General features: G+C 45.0%; 2 protein-coding genes across 15 annotated transcripts in view; one reads left to right on the top strand and one right to left on the bottom strand.

The window, feature by feature from the left end:
* The window catches only part of ARPIN (actin related protein 2/3 complex inhibitor), a 51461-nt gene extending 40332 nt beyond the window's left edge, over positions 1–11129 (bottom strand). Inside the window, exon 1 of the mRNA XM_085874454.1 lies at positions 11014–11129. Within this exon, the coding sequence (XP_085730580.1) occupies positions 11014–11114 (101 nt within the window). The 5' untranslated portion in view covers positions 11115–11129. The remainder of the gene's footprint in view (positions 1–11013) is intronic.
* The window catches only part of LOC147030415 (uncharacterized), an 87530-nt gene that overhangs the window by 478 nt on the left and 70050 nt on the right, over positions 1–17002 (top strand). For 2 of the 14 annotated variants that reach the window (XM_085874448.1, XM_085874452.1), the window contains exon 1: positions 11847–12261. The exons of 1 other annotated variant lie outside the window; for it this stretch is intronic. Coding sequence is in view for 9 of the 13 variants with exons in the window: in XM_085874446.1 (XP_085730572.1) it covers positions 14015–14390; positions 14475–14692 (594 nt within the window). In the remaining 4 variants the exon portion in view is untranslated. Of the gene's footprint in view, positions 1–11822; positions 12262–13224; positions 13366–14003; positions 14391–14474; positions 14693–17002 lie in introns of those variants that run through there. 11 more of the 14 variants (XM_085874446.1, XM_085874443.1, XM_085874445.1 and 8 more) reach the window with 11 other exon arrangements.

The raw sequence follows: 17002 nt of genomic DNA, 5'->3' as shown, positions 1-17002 counted from the left end.
CAAGTTATGGCCATTTATTTACCAACCAATGACAGGAACCGTTGCTGCGGCCATTTTTTATCAATCAATGACAGGAAGCGTTGCTGCGTCGCCGTGGTCGATGGGGAAGAGAAACTCAGCCGCGTTCGCCATTACGGGTCTCTTCTCTTCTCTTCTCTTCTCTTCTCTTCTCTTCTCTTCTCTTCTCTTCTCTTCGTGTTTTTCCTTGCGAAAAGGCAAAATACATTGGCGCTAATTGAATAATTGGCCATTAAAAGCCTCCGTATTCTTGCCCTGAACAAGGAAACAAAGAAGAACCGCCGTTTCCTCAGCGATGTTGTTTATGAAGAGGTGCTTACGAGATAAAGGTGTGTACAATGTACATGTAGACGATTTTTATTATTATTTATTTATTGAAGAAAAATTGTTCCAAAAATAATTTATCAAAAAAAGTGCACAACTTTCTTTTGTTTCCAATTTGCAAAACGCTGTGGCCTTTGGAAGTGTTAAGGAATTCAGTTCTACTCAACATGCTTGCCAACGAAATACATCTCAATTTGGTGGTTAAAAACGATTCACAACGACGGGTTTCCTTACTCATTGCTCTGCAGTCTGCATTTACCCCTTCATTTGTCATCTCATTGACCTCATTTCATCTCTCTCTAATTCCAGCAATCTCTGTGTGTGTGTCTGTGTGTCTGTTTCTGTGTGTGTGTGTGTGTGTGTGTGTGTGTGTGTGTGTGTGTGTGTGTGTGTGTGTGTGTGTGTGTGTGTGTGTCTGTGACCGCTGTTTCCCGACAATCACTGGTCCGATCAAATTGCAACTTGCCAGCTATATTGCTGGGGACCTGAGTATGTGCCTTTTCAAGATTTGATATTAATCGGACAAGTGATTCCCAAGTTATGGCCATTTATTTACCAACCAATGACAGGACACGTGCTGCGTAGGCGTGGCCGATGCGCCATTTAGTTACCAATCACAGGACACGTGGCTGCATAGGCCGGTGCACGGCCAGCCGACGATGATGTCACGTGCTGTGCTGGTTACGATGGGGATCGATCGGTGCCTTAGTTACCGTGGGATAGGAGTGCCAATGGTAAATGGCAGCGAATGTCATTGCAAGCAAAGACAGGGAGGTAAACTTGATTTTAATTAACTCTGTGTGTAAGTGTCACAGCAGTTGTTACTTCAATGCAAGCAATAATTCGTTGAATGATGTGAACATTCCGTACGGGCACGCACTACTTTTTGGATCGTGATGACTTCCTGTATTCTAATAATTTCTCGATTTCTTATCCGCATTTATAGATAAACACAATGCCCCAATCCAGTCGTCGTTTATGAGAGCGAAGGAACGGCCTGTGTGGTTGTTGTTTCTGGCACTCGGTTTGAAAGTTTTTTTTTTTTTTTTGCATGTACGGCCACGCACATATGGGCACGTGAGAGCGAAGGAACTGCCTGTGTGGTTGTTGTTTCTGGCACACGGTTTGAAAGTTTTTTTTTTATTATTTTTTTTTTGTATGTACGGACACGCACGTACGGCCACGCGAGAGTGAAGGAACGGCCTGTGTAGTTGTTTCTGGCAAGCGGTTTTAAAGTATATATATATATATTTTTTTTTTGCACGTACGGGCACGTGAGAGCGAAGGAACGGCTTGTGTGGTTGTTGTTTCTGGCACGCGGTTTGAGTTTTTTTGCGGGGGTGGGGGGAGGGTTTGCACGTACGGCCACGCATCTACGGGCATGCACTAGTTTAATAAATATCCCCATTTGTTAAATGTATTCAGCTCGTCGTGTCCATTTCTCGTATTGACTGAACGTGTTGCATGTGAGGGATGAGATGGCAGTTGTGCCCCTGTAACAAGACAATCGGGCCGACGGAACTCGGCAATACAACCGCTCGGCATCGCACACGGAACGGGCTCGCTTAAGCGGCTTGTTTCCGTACAAGTTTCGTCGAGGGTGAAATTTCCCGGGAGCTGGATCATGTGGGGAATTAGGTAAATTGAAGTTGGCAATTAACCCAACCCACGTGGTCTACCCATTGGCGTATTTCGGTCCAAAATAACAAGGACCCGTCGACCCGGACTTTTCCTGTCCGGCGATCTGACATTCCGGGCGATCGGGCTGAGGCGACTCATTATATTTATATATATATATATATATATATATATATATATATATATATATATATATATATATATATATATATATATATATATATATATAGTGTTGCGGTTGTGGAAATTCGCAAACCACCATTCAGGTCCCGTAGGTGAGATATTTCTGTAAGTACATGTGTAGTTAGCCCCAAACCCGTTGTTTAGAGGGAATAAATGTGATTCATTCGGGCTGCGATGCTTTGAGATAGCCGTTTTTCTGTTCTATCTTTATTTTGAACCAACCACGCTCCAACCATCACACAACAACCACCAACCACAACGCCGCTTCACAACAACAACGCCAACAGCCACGATCTTTACTTTCACAACTCGCTCCCGCAAACATCGCATCACCGCCATTCCAAACGGCACCATGGCCATAAACCACCACCATAAACCCTCCACCACCTTCACCTCTCTCCTTCTGCAACCATTCCCGCACCACCTGTGAGCACCGAGCGTCAGGCTGTCCTGGGCTCGTACGGCACGCGTGCCGAGCCGCGAGTGCAAAATGCGGCCTTTCCGAGGAGAATTCGGATCAGGAATGCTGCACGCCCACTTCTGATCTGTCCAATCAGCAAGCGCGGGGCGGTTTGGCCCCGCCTCCAGGCGCGTCTGTGTGGAATCGAGATATGCAAGTTCTAGGATCAGGGGAGATTCACGCCCCTTTTTCTCCGTCCAATGGGCGAGCGTGGCTCCGCCCCCGAGCTCATTCTGATCCAGAAATTTGCATATGGGTTCTCCTGTCGGCCTATAAAGCCCCGAGCGCAAGGTGAATCTCGGCAGAGTTGGTTTGGGCAGAGTCGGCCTTGGAAGAGCGGAGAGTGGCAGAAAAGGCAGAGTCGGTTTGGGCAGAGTCGGCCTTGGAAGAGCGGAGAGTGGCAGAAAAGGTGGAGTCGGCCTTGGAAGAGCGGAGAGTGGCAGAAGAGCGGAGAGAGTTTTGGGCAGAGGCAGTTTGGAGCGCGGAGTGGAGTCGGGAGGCGAGGGCGTCCCGGTGGTTTTCGGCAGTCGGCTGAGGAGAATTGGGGGAAGAGACCGAGGAGCTCGGGTCCGAGGCAAGGAAGACGGCGGTCGGCGACGAGGTCGCGGTGGAATCGCTCGTCACGGGACCCAAGCAAGCCAGCTATACTCTTTCCCCAGAGCATCAACAATTCCCCCCCCTTTTTCCCCCGCGCTGAGATAGTGCGAAAAGGGGGCCCCGTTCCCACCCCACTCCAAGCGGTGCCAACGAAACCCACGAAGGAGCACGAAGTCGGGGCACCGCCGCGCTGCCATGTTTGCAGCTCATCACAAAGACGCGGGTTGGACCCACCCGGTCTCGCGGACCTGACCGCTCTTTCAGGTCCCGCGCAAATATTGGCCCACAGGCCCCGTCTGCCCCCTTGTCTTTGAGGGTGGCCCTTTTCTTTTGTTTCTGTGTAAACGTGCGTGTGTGGCGCCAGTCTGGTGAAGTAAAACTGTTAAGTGTTGCCGTGTGTCGGTCTTATTCGGTAGTATCTCTGCGTCATTGTTTCTTTTGTTACATCTGCTTTTTGTGCTTAATTGTTTTAATTGTATATGTGTGCTTTCCGTGTGCCGCGGAATAAATGTGCATCATGTTGAACTGTTTTCCCGTTTCGCTGCGTCTTTTCTTTAATTGAATCTCCATCTTGCTTCACGTAAAGGGTTGGTAGTGGGCTTAATACGCCCGATAATTAATCGGAACCGTCGAGGCCGACGATAACACCGCTCGGTTATCCCGATAGTACGGAACGGATCGCTTAAGCGGCCCGTGTCCAGAGTCCACCTGCGACGAGGTGCGATCACCCGGTCTACCCTCCGCGTGGGTACTTAGGTAGGTCGAGTTTGGCGAACAACCCTATCCCACGCGGGTGGCCGATTGACACGATCGTGGTGAGGCCGAAAGGCCCACCCGTGACTAGCTCCCGGCGTTAGTCCGAGAGGGTCATGACAGAATTGTCCGTCCGGTGGGTGACCTGCCGCGATTCGAGTCACGTAGCCGTTCGCACGCCGGCGGGCATGAATTCGCAACAATATATATATACTGTATACATATAAATATATATGTTGATGTTTTAAAAAATTTAGTTGTTTGGAGGCAATGATGACTTGGCTGCATCATTTTCTGGGGGCGTGGCGATACCGCTGATGCTAAGCCCCCACCCTCCCCTTCCCCCTTCACTCCTCTCCCCCCCCCTTGTTACCAGCACCCTGGTACTCATTTCACCGACCTCAGAAGGATGGTAGGTTGAGTCAACCCGCCTGGTGTTAATTCAATGCTTGACAGGGGCTTTGTAAGATAACTGGCTTGTTCCAAAATCGAAGCAGTATTGCCCGTCTCGTGAGATTAACTCGATCCAGATCAAGCCGCAAGAACTACTTTACATTACATCTCCTCTCCTTCAAAATGAAAATAAATAAATGAAAATCAATTTAAAGATTGGATTTCACTTACAATCAACAAATGAAAAATTTATCTGAACACACATCTATATAATTCCAGAAATGTGTGTGTCTGTGACCGCTGTTTCTCGACAACCACTGGTCCGATCTAATTGAAACTTCCCAGATATATTGCTGGGGACCTGAGTATGTGCCTTTTCAAGGTTTGATATGAATCGGACAAGTGCTTCCCAAGTTATGGCCATTTATTTACCAAACCAATGACAAGACGCGTTATTACGTGGGCGTGGCCGATGGGGGAAGGGAAGCTCAGTCGCGTTCCCCATTACGGGTTACAACGTGCGGGCTTCCGGAGAGTGATGACTTCGTGTATTCTAATAATTTCTCGATTACTTATGCGCATTTATAGATAAACACAATGCCCCAAGTTATGATCGTTTTCATATTAGACGGTGCATAAATTTCGGGAACATCAGAGTGCTGGTATGCTCTGAACCAGGAAGTAAAAAAATTTTTCTCTCTCTCTTCTCTTCTCTTTTTGTTTTTCCTTGCGACGACATTGCGAAAAGGTAAAATACGTTGGCGCTAATTGAATAATTGGCCATTAAAACCTAAATTGCGAATAATCGTAACTGTGATATGCGAACTTCCAGGCCACGCACGTACGGGCACGCGAGAGCGAAGAAACTGCCTGTGTGGTTGTTGTTTCTTGCTCGCGGTTGGAATATTTATTATTTTTATTTTTTTACGGGCACGTACGAGTAATAGTAATAATAATAAACCCACACATCGCAACCCACCCACACACAAAATCAAAGATTCAGTTTGTCCAGCCGTTTCACAACATGGCCAGAGCGAGTAGTGGAAGGAACAGGCTCGTGGAGCTGTTCATCCAGCACAACAGTGGGAGGTGAAAGAGGTGCATTTGAAGGGGAAGGGGGCAAAAGACAAACATTGCAGTTATCACCATTGCTGGTCCGAGAAAGGGGGGGGGAAGTATCATTGTTTTCATCATCGTCTGAGTTTCTCATCTCTGGCTCGTACACATAGCCAGTGGGGTTGGCCAGCTTGTTTGAAGATCGGAGATGTTGGCGACTCCTGCGGAACAAACGGTTTCCTGCTTGGAGTACGTAGGACCGAGGGGACTCGTGTTTTTGTACGATTTGACCAGGAACCCATTTTCTAGTGCCAGGAAGTGGTTCCATACAGACTTGCCGACCCTGAAAAGGTGGCCGCTCTCATGCTACTCGATCATGATCAAACTTTTGCTTGGTCTTTTCCATGCCAAAATGCTATATAACCTCATGAAAGCTGAAGAGTTTTGGCACAAGGAAGCTGCGCTTTGAGGGAAGCTTGGTACGTTGTCTTCTCCCCATCAACAGCTGTGCAGGGGATAAGTGTCGACCTTCTCGGAGAGTGGTGTGGTGGTCTAACAAAGCCAGATGTTTGTCCTCCGCTTTCTTCCACAATTTTTTTAGAACTTGTACTGCTCTTTCAGCTTCACCGTCAGCACGAGTAAATTGAGTGCTGGAAGTAGTTTGGTTCATGCCGTAATCAAAACAGAACGATTTGAACTCATTGGACACTAATGAGGATGCATTGTCGCTCATAAGACCCTCAGGTATACCATGTGTACTAAAGATGGATTTTACAGCATCAATCTTTGTGTGGTTTCTCATATCCTTGAGCTCACATACAGTGGGGAGAACAAGTATTTGATACACTGCCGATTTTGCAGGTTTTCCCACTTACAAAGCACGTAGAGGTCTGTATTTTTTATCATAGGTACACTTCAACTGTGAAAGACGGAATCTAAAACAAAAATCCTGAAAATCACATTGTATGATTTTTAAATAATTAATTTGCATTTTATTGCATGAAATAAGTATTTGATACATCAGAAAAACAGAACTTAATATTTGGTACAGAAATCTTTGTTTGCAATTACAGAGATCAGACGTTTCCTGTAGTTCTTAACCAGGTTTACACAGACTGCAGCAGGGATTTTGGCCCAGTCCTCCATACAGATCTTCTCCAGATCCTTCAGCTTTCGGGGCTGTCGCTGGGCAACACAGACTTTCAGCTCCCTCCAGAGATTTTTTATTGGGTTCAGGTCTGGAGACTGGCTAGGCCACTCCAGGACCTTGATATGCTTCTTACGGAGCCACTCCTTAGTTGCCCTGGCTGTGTGTTTCGGGTCATTGTCATGCTGGAAGACCCAGCCACACCCCATCTTCAATGCTCTTGTTGAGCGAAGGAGGTTGTTGGCCAAGATCTCGTGATACATGGCCCCATCCATCCTCCCCTCAATATGGTGCAGTCGTCCTGTCCCCTTTGCAGAAAAGCATCCCCAAAGAATGATGTTTCTACCTCCATGCTTCACGGTTGGGATGGTGTTCTTGGGGTTGTACTCATCCTTCTTCTTCCTCCAAACACGGCGAGTGGAGTTTAAACCAGAAAGCTCTATTTTGGTCTCATCAGACCACAGGACCTTCTCCCATTCCTCCTCTGGATCATCCAGATGGTCATTGGCAAACTTCAGACGGGCCTGGATATGCGCTGGCTTGAGCAGAGGGACCTTGCGTGCGCTGCAGGATTTTAATCCATGACGGCATAGTGTGTTACTTATGGTTTTCTTTGATACTGTGGTCCCAGCTCTCCTCAGGTCATTGAACAGGTCCTGCCGTGTAGGTCTGGGCTGATCCCTCACCTTTCTCATGATAATTGAGGCTCCACGAGGTGAGATCTTGCATGGAGCCCCAGACCAAGGGAGACTGACTGTTATCTTGAACTTCTTCCATTTTCTAATAATTGCGCCAACAGTTGTTGCCTTCTCACCAAGCTGCTTGCCTATTGGCCTGTAGCACATCCCAGCCTTGTGCAAGTCTACAATTTTGTCCCTGATGTCCTTGGACAGCTCTCTGGTCTTGCCCATTGTGGAGAGGTTGGAGTCTGATTGATTGAGTGTGGACAGCTGTCTTTTATGCAGATAACGAGTTCCAACAGGTGCAGTTAATACAGGTAATGAGTGGAGAATGGGAGGGCTTCTTAAAGACAAAACTTACAGGTCTGTGAGAGCCAGAATTCTTACTGGTTGGTAGGTGATCAAATACTTATTTCATGCAATAAAATGCAAATTAATTATTTAAAAATCATACAATGTGATTTTCAGGATTTTTGTTTTAGATTCCGTCTTTCACAGTTGAAGTGTACCTATGATAAAAATTACAGACCTCTACGTGCTTTGTAAGTGGGAAAACCTGCAAAATTGGCAGTGTATCAAATACTTGTTCTCCCCACTGTACCTCTATAAATTTCGAAGAATAATCGACAACCAAAATGTATTGTTTTGATTCAAACTCTAATAGGTCCATGGCAACTTGGTTGAATGGTAAATCAGGAATCTGTGTCGGTATGAGCGGTTCCGGAGGAAGTTTATTTTGGTTTTGAGCATAAACACACAAGCCTCTGAACAAATTTGAGGGAACCTATTTTGTGATGTTTGTCTTTGCACACCTGATGGACAGGCATGCTCAACTAAATTGCTGGTGGACACAGGTTCAGTCGTTTCCATACTTCCAGAGTCCACCTACCTGGAGTATTTCAAGAAGACACTTCTTACAGAACCAAAATTACACTTAGTGACTTACCTAAACAAGCTCAAATGAGCTAAGGTCCTCATCCTCTTAATGATGACGTCATAAAAACGAATATGACGTCATTGTGATGTATCAGGCTTGCGATAAATTATAATATCTGTGCTAATGCCCGGCTTGATTCCCGCAAACAAAATTCAAACAGCTTGCCTAGTTTCGGAGATAATGGTATAGGCGATTTCCATTAGCGGCGATATTATGACGTCAACTTTTTTTTCTAGGAAGAATTTCCAAAATCGGACATGGTTACTGCCTGCACGTGGGTTTCTGCATATACATGGCAAGTTTCACGAATATCCGATGAAAACTCTGGGTTGTGAAACAAAAAATGTCAAAAAATAGGAATGACGTCATAAAAATTGATATGACGTCATCGTGATATATCATATGTGCGGTAATTAATCTCTGCTAATGCCCTGTTCGATTCCCGCAAACATAATTCAAAAAGCTTGTCTAGTTTCGGAGATAATTTTTTAGGCGATTTCCATTCACGGAGATATTTTGACATCATAACTTTTTTTTTTCTTGAAGGAATTTTCAAAATCGGAGATGGTTACTGTCTGCGCAGGGTATTTTTACATATATATGCCAAGTTTCAGGAGGTTTCGATGAAAACTGTAGGCTGTGAAACAAAAAAGTCCACAAGAAGAAGATGAAGAACAACAACGTGAGTAAGTCTTAGATCCTCCACTTGGATCTAAAAAAACGATCTCTGCAGTTGGTTGTCTTCAATTACAGGTGTGACACAACCATGTTTCTGTGCCTGCTGATTTATTCATTGTGCCTTCTGGAACACCTAGACTCGGCATGGACCTCTTCACTGCTCTCAGACTGAATATTGTTAATGGATGTGTTACTCCTGCATCAGTGCTGAGTACTTCTGTGCATCAAACATCGGCTTGGCAGACATTGAATCCGAACGTCACTGGAACTCCAGGCTGTGCAAAAGGATTTTTACACAGAGTGACGATCAGGCCCGATGTGGTGCCAATCCAGCAGAAGCTTTGCCGTTTACCTTTTGCTGTCCATGATGCTGTCTTGTAAGAAGTGAAAATGCTTGAAGAAGCGGGTATCATTGAGAGAAGTGACTCTTTCGAAAAGGTTCCACCTTTGCAACCAGTTCCGCTTCCTAATGCTGCTTGGGAAAAGCTTGCCATCAATATAGTGAGACCATTTGATAACGGTCAAATGGACTGTCGCAATGCCATTACCTTAATTGATTACTTCAGTAAATGGCCAGAAGTAGCCTTTACGTCCCAATTAGCATCTGCTACAATTATCAAGTTCCTGACTGCAGTATTCAGTCATGAAGGAAATCCACGGGAATTTATCTCTGACAATGGATCTCAGTATGTTTCAACTGAATTTGAAACATTCCTGCAGGAAAGAAACATCAAACACTGCTGTAGTTACCCACAAGCCAACGGGGAGATAGAACGATTCAACAGAGTGTTTAAGGACTGTTTACATCCTGCAAATCTCGAAGGGAAGCCCTGAAAATCATTATATAGGGCACAAAGCCCTGTCCAACAAATGCCTCCACAAGTTTTTACTCCAGGTGTTCGTCGTGGGACGAGATATCGTCTAGCCTCTGAATGGACCAAGGACTTTGTCATGTGACAAGCTTATTTTTTTTTGAGGGCGGGGGGGGGGGGGTTGGGGGGGTCATCACCAGTTGTTATTATAACGTGGTATTGGGAGTTACATGAATATTAATGAATGCATGATGAACCGGAACTGACGAGGCAGAACCGAGAGTGACGTCAGCGGGCTGTCACGTGAATGGAGTAGGTGAGAGCCGCTATTAAACGGTTGAGCCAAAGGACTTGCGTGTTGACTGATTTTACTGGACAGCAACGACATATGTTATATCTATGGGTAAGAGTCATGTTTTGCATGTTTTAGATCTGGCAACTTTGAGCGAATGACGTCAGTAGAGCAGTTTCAAGATGGCCGCTCCCTTAGAAGCATGCACCAGGGAGTAGCAATGTTCAGTCATCCATTTCTTGGGAAGTGACGGTGTGAATCCCAGTGGAATCCATCGTAGAATGAAAATACAATTTGGTGCCGCATGTTTATCCCTGCAGCAGGTGTACGACTGGGACAGGAAGTTTAAAAGTGGAGTGTCCAGTGTGGTAGGCCTCACACAGCCGACACACCAGAAATGGTTGCAGGAGTTGGGCATGTGCTCAGGGAAAACCGTCACATTACGCTGGATCTGGATGAAGTGGTCTCCGAATTGAACATTAGCCATGGTTCAGCACACCATATCACTCACAATGTGCACGGGTTCCGCAAAGTGTCTGCAAGGTGGGTGCCGAGACAGAAGAAGGCGACGCTTTGTTAAAGCGCGTAGTAACCGGGTCCACGACGTCCAAGCAGAAAGGCGCCATTTCAACTTCATCGAAGGCCAAAAAATTTGGCACACAGCCATCCGCCGGAAAAGTGATGCCAATGCTCTTCTGGGACAGCGGAGGCCCACTTGTAGAGCATTACACACCCAGAGGGACCATGGTCACCAGTGCAACATACTGCCCGCGCTACAGCTGCAACAATCGAGGACATACATTCTGAGCAAGGCCGGATTTAGGCATGGGCAAGCTGGGCAGTTGCCCAGGGGGCCTCCACATATTTCATGGAAAAAAAAATTGAAAGGAAAATTATGTATTTGTGAGTGCCTGAATGGTAGTTGGTAGTTAGTGGAACAGATATAAGATATTCATCTTATCTCATTCTCTATTTTATATAGAAGTTCAGATTCTTTGTTCTTGAAAAATATACTTCATGGATGACTGTAAATACGTCTTGTCACCTTTTTAGTATTCTAAGGTAGGGTGGGCCTCCACTCCTGAAGGCTGCCCAGGGGCCACCACATGTCGAAATCCGGCCCTGATTTCTGAGTGTCTTCCTCATCCACCCTACTTGCCAGATCTCTCCCCTTCGGTTTTCCACATCTTTGGGCCACTTGAAGAGGCGCTCGGTGGAACCACTTTCCGATCCGACGAACAGGTCCCAGAGGCGGTGCACGAATGCCTGCCTACACAAGCCCCATAAAACGAAAGATTTATTTATTTATTTTTTCCTCGAGGAATCCAGGCCTCAGTAAAGCGCTGGGAAAATGCATTGAACGTAATAGAGGTTATGTTGACAAAATAACAGTTATTACACACGTACACGTGTAATAAACAATTTGTGAAAATATTTCAACGTTAAGAATTGACTGGCCCTCATAATTGGCCCAGAACCGTTGGGAGTAGCTCGACAAACCCACGAACACCAAGTGCGTGAATTATCGTACGGATTCGACACACTCGATGAGAATAACCCCGTTTTTACTCTCATTATCACTCTTTACTTAACATTTGTAAATGTTATTTCCTCTCGATATTGAACAGAAGACAATTTCGCGGGGAAAAAAAATAATGTTGATGCGTCACGGGATTACATCGCATCATTCCCGTCACCGGCATGTTGCCAACAGCGAACAAAAGAAAGTCATATCCCAATGAGGTAAATATTTATTCAGGATTGGTCACTAATGGTATATTTATACCTTGTAGTCCCGTCTGGATTGGACGATTTACGAGTTTGAGGGACTCGATCCAACTTTATTGCGGTGAGTAGGCAGAGCGTTGCTCGGACGTCAGAAACATTAAGCAGTGTGCAATCGCAAGGCGGTAAAATAATCCCCTTTCCATCCACGTGTGGGATTGTGGATACGGCAAACGTGACGGGCCAAACGGCGTCTTGGCAGATTTTTGAATTATTTATTTTTTGGCAGGTCCACGCTGATCGTATTCTCAATCGAAGCAAAGTTAAATCAAATAAACTGAAGAAGAAGTATAAATAAGGCTCGATAATTATTTAATAGCTGATCAGAAGAGCTGATGACGATCAAAATATATGACCTATAACCTCTGACCCCCCTCCCCCTTTCCTGTTGGCTGAGTGGAAGTGGGCTTCTTGCTGGTGCGTGGTGGTGGTGGCGGCCCCTGGACCAGCTTTGGAAGCAAATTCCGTGATCGATTCCACTGACGACACTGGCTGTGGCGTCGTCACGGTAAGATCAGCATCGTGTCGGCTCGAGTCAGTCGGCTAATGGCGGCCTCGATCGGAGTCGAGTCTCATGAAATAACCGATCGCTCGTTTTTTTTTTTTTCATCCCTCATCATCATTTGTAAAACCGGCGGGTGCTTGTGATCCTTGCGTTCAACACGTCCAGGCCTTAAGCACGTGTTCTGAAAGGTCAAAGGACCGTGTATCCGAGAGGGAGTGGACTCGCACCGTGCCGTACTTGGAGGATCGGCGTCCTCTATTAAAAAAACTTCCATTCATTATTTCTTGATACAGGAGAGAACACGCTTGACTTGCAACAAAGGGGAGTCACAAGCTTTGATTTCACTCGTTTGTGGAAGTGTGGCATCGATTGTGCCCCACACACCCCCCCCCTCCCCACTTTCCCCTGTACCTGCATGGCTGCACGACACCTTCCCCAATTTCCTTGGACCTTGAGCAGTCTTTGTTGTAACTTGCGACGGTGAAAGCAAAAGCATCGAATTGATTATGCCATTCTTTTGTCGTCCATTTTTCCTTTGAGAGGTATCTGTCCTCTCTACCCGTGTTGTTGTTTTTATTTTTTTATTTATCTGGTGTTCAGTACGGAAGACCATTAAGGTAAACGATGGTAATTCCATACTTGGAACTCCATACATACATAATCTGTTTATGTCTTCAACGTTCCATACGTTCAAGGTCGAAGGATGTTTGTATTTTCCTTCCCAAAAGGTCTTTCAACATTTTTTTGTTGCGGTTGTTTGAGCCAAGAAGCATCTTTTCAGACTCATTTCGGGTTTTGGAGGGAATGGGTTGGGGGACGTGGCGGGGATCATGGATGGGGGCCTAAATAATGTTTCAGGATCTTGCACCTTGAGTTGGACATCTTTACCTTGGTGGTGGTGTTTTTTTATTTCCTGATGTACCAAAACCTTTATCTGTGTAGTTATATTTTTCTTAACATATGTAGGGGAGACTGGGGTGCATTGGGACACCCCCCTTTCTAGCAGCTATTCATGGCACAGGGAATTCCTTGTGACGACATCAACATGAGACGTCCATCTTGAATCCAAAGCGAGCGATTCCCTGAGACGTCCATCTTGAATCCAAAGTGAGTGCACCATTGTTGTGGAAATTTGAGTGAAATTTTATTTTTTATAAGCGGTTATGAGTAAGTAACTTCAAGGTTGAAGGTGAAATGTTTTTTTGTATATTTTAGCCTTATGTTGTAAGTCTCTACTTATTTAAGTGAGGATAAATTTGCTGATGTTTACTCCACAGCCGAGTTGTAGATGCGTCACGTCCGCTGTCCCAATGCACCCCGAATGAAAATTTCATTCATTTCAGTTTCACTCTTCACAAAGGACACCGTTGGGTCTTTTAACGTCCACGAACGAATGCCGGCAGATGTGACGGCCAGTTTAACATCTATCCGAGGCAGGGCATGCGCGTTGATTAATCACCCTCCTTCCAAAACACCGGGATGGCACTTATATAGCTCGGTCGGGATTCAAACCCAGACGAGACGATTTAGATGTGATTGTGCATACCTCTAGTCAAGGCCATCCTGCCAGCCCATTGTATACAATCTTATTTCAATTATATCTTGAAATTAGGATTGGGCTTATCGTATGATTTGTACAGCAAGAGTAAAGGTTAGATTGTATGTCTTTAGTCTATCGGGCTTGAGGGTGGGGCAATTTAATGTCTTTACAAGGGCTGACATCCCACCCCCCCCCCTCCTTTCAGTCATCAAGATAATGGTTCGTAAAAAGAAACGGAAAAGCGATATCCATGGTCGAACGACGGAAGAAACAATGAGACGAGCAGTAAATATGGTCCAAGCTGGTCGTACAATCCGGGAGACGGCAAAGACCTTGAAAATCTCGAAGTCGACTTTACAGCGTTACGTGGCACAGTCGAAGAAGCACGGCATAGACAACATCCGACTCAAGCCCCACTATGACAGTTGTCGCATCCTTAACGATGACGAGGAAAATGAGCTGGAGGACTATTTGCTAACAGCATCAAAACATCATGGACTCACTACCATTGGGACAAGGATACTCGCATTCCAGTATGCCAAAAAGAACAAGATAATCATACCAGATGGATGGGAGAAAAACAAAAGAGCAGGTAAGCTTTCTTCTAAAGGTTTAAAATCCGCTTACTACAGGTTGTTTGTGATTATAATTTTTTTAATGTTCTTTTTTGCTCCAGGGGACGACTGGTTTTGTGGCTTCATGTCACGTCATCCCATCCTTTTCATCAGGAAACCTGAAGCTACAAGTCTTAGCAGGGCCGCCAGCTTCAACCAGAAAAATGTCGGTGACTTTTTTGATAACATTGAAAGAGTTATGTTGCGGTATACATTCCAACAAAGATCAAGATGCAGCTTTGCTGAAACTGCGCTCACCCCAGTGCATAAGCTGCAAAAGGTGATTGCAGACAAAAGAGCAATGCATGTTGGGCAGTTAATGTCGCCAGAACGTGGGGCTCCAGTAACAATGTATGTGGTGCATTTGATGCATGATGAAATGCAATACCACTTCATGTTACGAATCCATATGTATATTGCAAGGACTACATGATTAAAATGTTCTACCTGGCACTGTTGGTGTCAAACACAGCAGTAGCTGAATGACCATTATTAAGATGTACAAATGGATCACTTTATCAAATGCAACCACTGCTCACTGGAAAATCCTGTGCTGCTGCTGCTACTATTACTACAACTGGATAATCATGATAGTCGTATATCAAATAAATACCTTGGACAAAGCTAAAGGAAATGGCATCATCATTGTAACATTTCTATCATCCTGCAGTCACCAACTTCAGCTGATTAATCGTATAATGTATTACTCACTGGAGAAGCGCGGCAATGTTGGGTGTAACGGATATCAAATGAGGAATCCTGAAAAACAGTTTTCGGAGCTGCCAGGTAAAGTGTTTTCACGAGCGTTTGTGGCTGAAAAAATATCACTGCAGGATTTTATGTGGCTGGAATTTTCCCATTTGATCGGGGCTCGTCTTTGGAAAATATTTCTGTCAGCCTTCGATGTAGACAGACCAGAAGCTGCAAATTAGTAGGTGAGTTCACATTGGGAGAGACCAGCGGTAGAAGTAACAGGATAAGTCGACAAAAGACTTTGCAAGTAAATGGTTAAAGTTCATCAAATTCACTTTAACTCTTTGCTTCCAAAGTCAAGTATTTCATCTCGCCCCTATTTCCTCAAACTCTGCTCTCTGCTAGTTGCTTGGCCTTTTATCTTGATTGTTGAAGTCAGAGTTTATATTTTGTGACACTATCTTAAAAAAAATTTTCAGGTCAATCTCATGGACCTGAAGAGGCTAGTTTTATGGAACATAGTAAATTACTTGAATATTATGAGCCTCAGCCTGGAGCAAGTGGTGAGAATGATGGATGAAAACAGGATGTTGATTGAGGTATGCTAACCGGCGTGTGAAGTGAGGAGAAGCTGACGTGTTGGGCGTTAACCTGTCAAAGGAGCAAAAAAGAGACGGAGAGAATGGATACGGGCAAATGTTGATATAAGCTGGGGGTGAGTCAGAGTAGGGGTGAGAATGACTGGTTGTAACAGAGAGGGTCAGAGTTCAGGGGTTAAGTTTTAGGGACTGAGAAAGGTGAAAATAAGGGGGGGGGGAACAAGAAGTGAGGGATGAGATTTAAAAATAATGAAAGCAACTTAAAAAAGTGATGCAAATATATATGCATGTCTAATCAATAAAGAAGATATAAGCACACCTGACACGAGGCCGAGGTTTCACACTCTGGTATGCTCCCGAGGCTGTACCTTTGAAACGAAACATCCCAGACGATAAAGAAAATCTGGTCACGTTTGTACATGTTGGGCCAAATTTAGGAAAGCTGTTTAAGAGTTAGACATGTGTAGAATCACTAATCGTGCGATGATCACCTGTTCAAAGTTCGTCGCCAATCGTTGAAGAGTAATTATCTAATGTGGGATCAAAACCTAATCGCAAGCTTTTAAATAACAAAAACTTTTTCATGTCGGCAAGGGCATGTTTAAGAGCGTTTAAGGCCTTGAAGCAAACATTAGGCAAAAAATATTATCATTAGAACTGCAGTTGTTCTTGTGTATGGCAGCTTGGCTGCCGAATAGGTGTCATTTTGTTGGGGCACAACTATACCGTTGATGTTGTGCCCCTGTACCAGTACACTGGTACACATTTCACCGACCTTGGAAGAATGACAAGCTGAGTCAACCCCACCTGGTGTTGATTCAATGGTCGACAGAGGATCAAACTCGAGACCCTAAGATCCCAAGCCAGCCACCCTAACCGCTAAGCAAACACCACGCTTAGAACTTCATTTGTACTCTCGTATATTTCCAGGCAACTTAACCTTAAAATCACTCTAGGTTACACTATTGTGGTTTATGGACGACAGTAAGGATTGTCGGTAACTGAAGTGATTATAGTTCAAATTACAGTAGTCTGCAGAGAATGACAAAAGTAAAGGGACGTATAAGAATTGCGTGGCTTATAAGTGGTAGTTTACATGGGATGGTGAATGTGGAGTGTTAGGAGTGCTCGAGTTAACTCCAGAGCAGGCAGAAGAGGGTAGGAATAGGGCAGTTTGCCGACTTGCATTGATGATCTTCGAGGATAGATGCAATCCTCTGGAGAAGTTTGACGATATCAAATTTGTCCGGAGTTGGACTCTCAAAGGAATCATTTCGTTGGCTGCTGAATCAAGAACA

This window comes from Eptatretus burgeri, chromosome 3 (genome assembly GCF_056783735.1).
Source record: "Eptatretus burgeri isolate ZD-2024b chromosome 3, Ebu_testis_v1, whole genome shotgun sequence".
NCBI classification, from domain to species: domain Eukaryota; kingdom Metazoa; phylum Chordata; class Myxini; order Myxiniformes; family Myxinidae; genus Eptatretus; species Eptatretus burgeri.
This window is presented reverse-complemented; position numbering and strand designations above follow the sequence as displayed.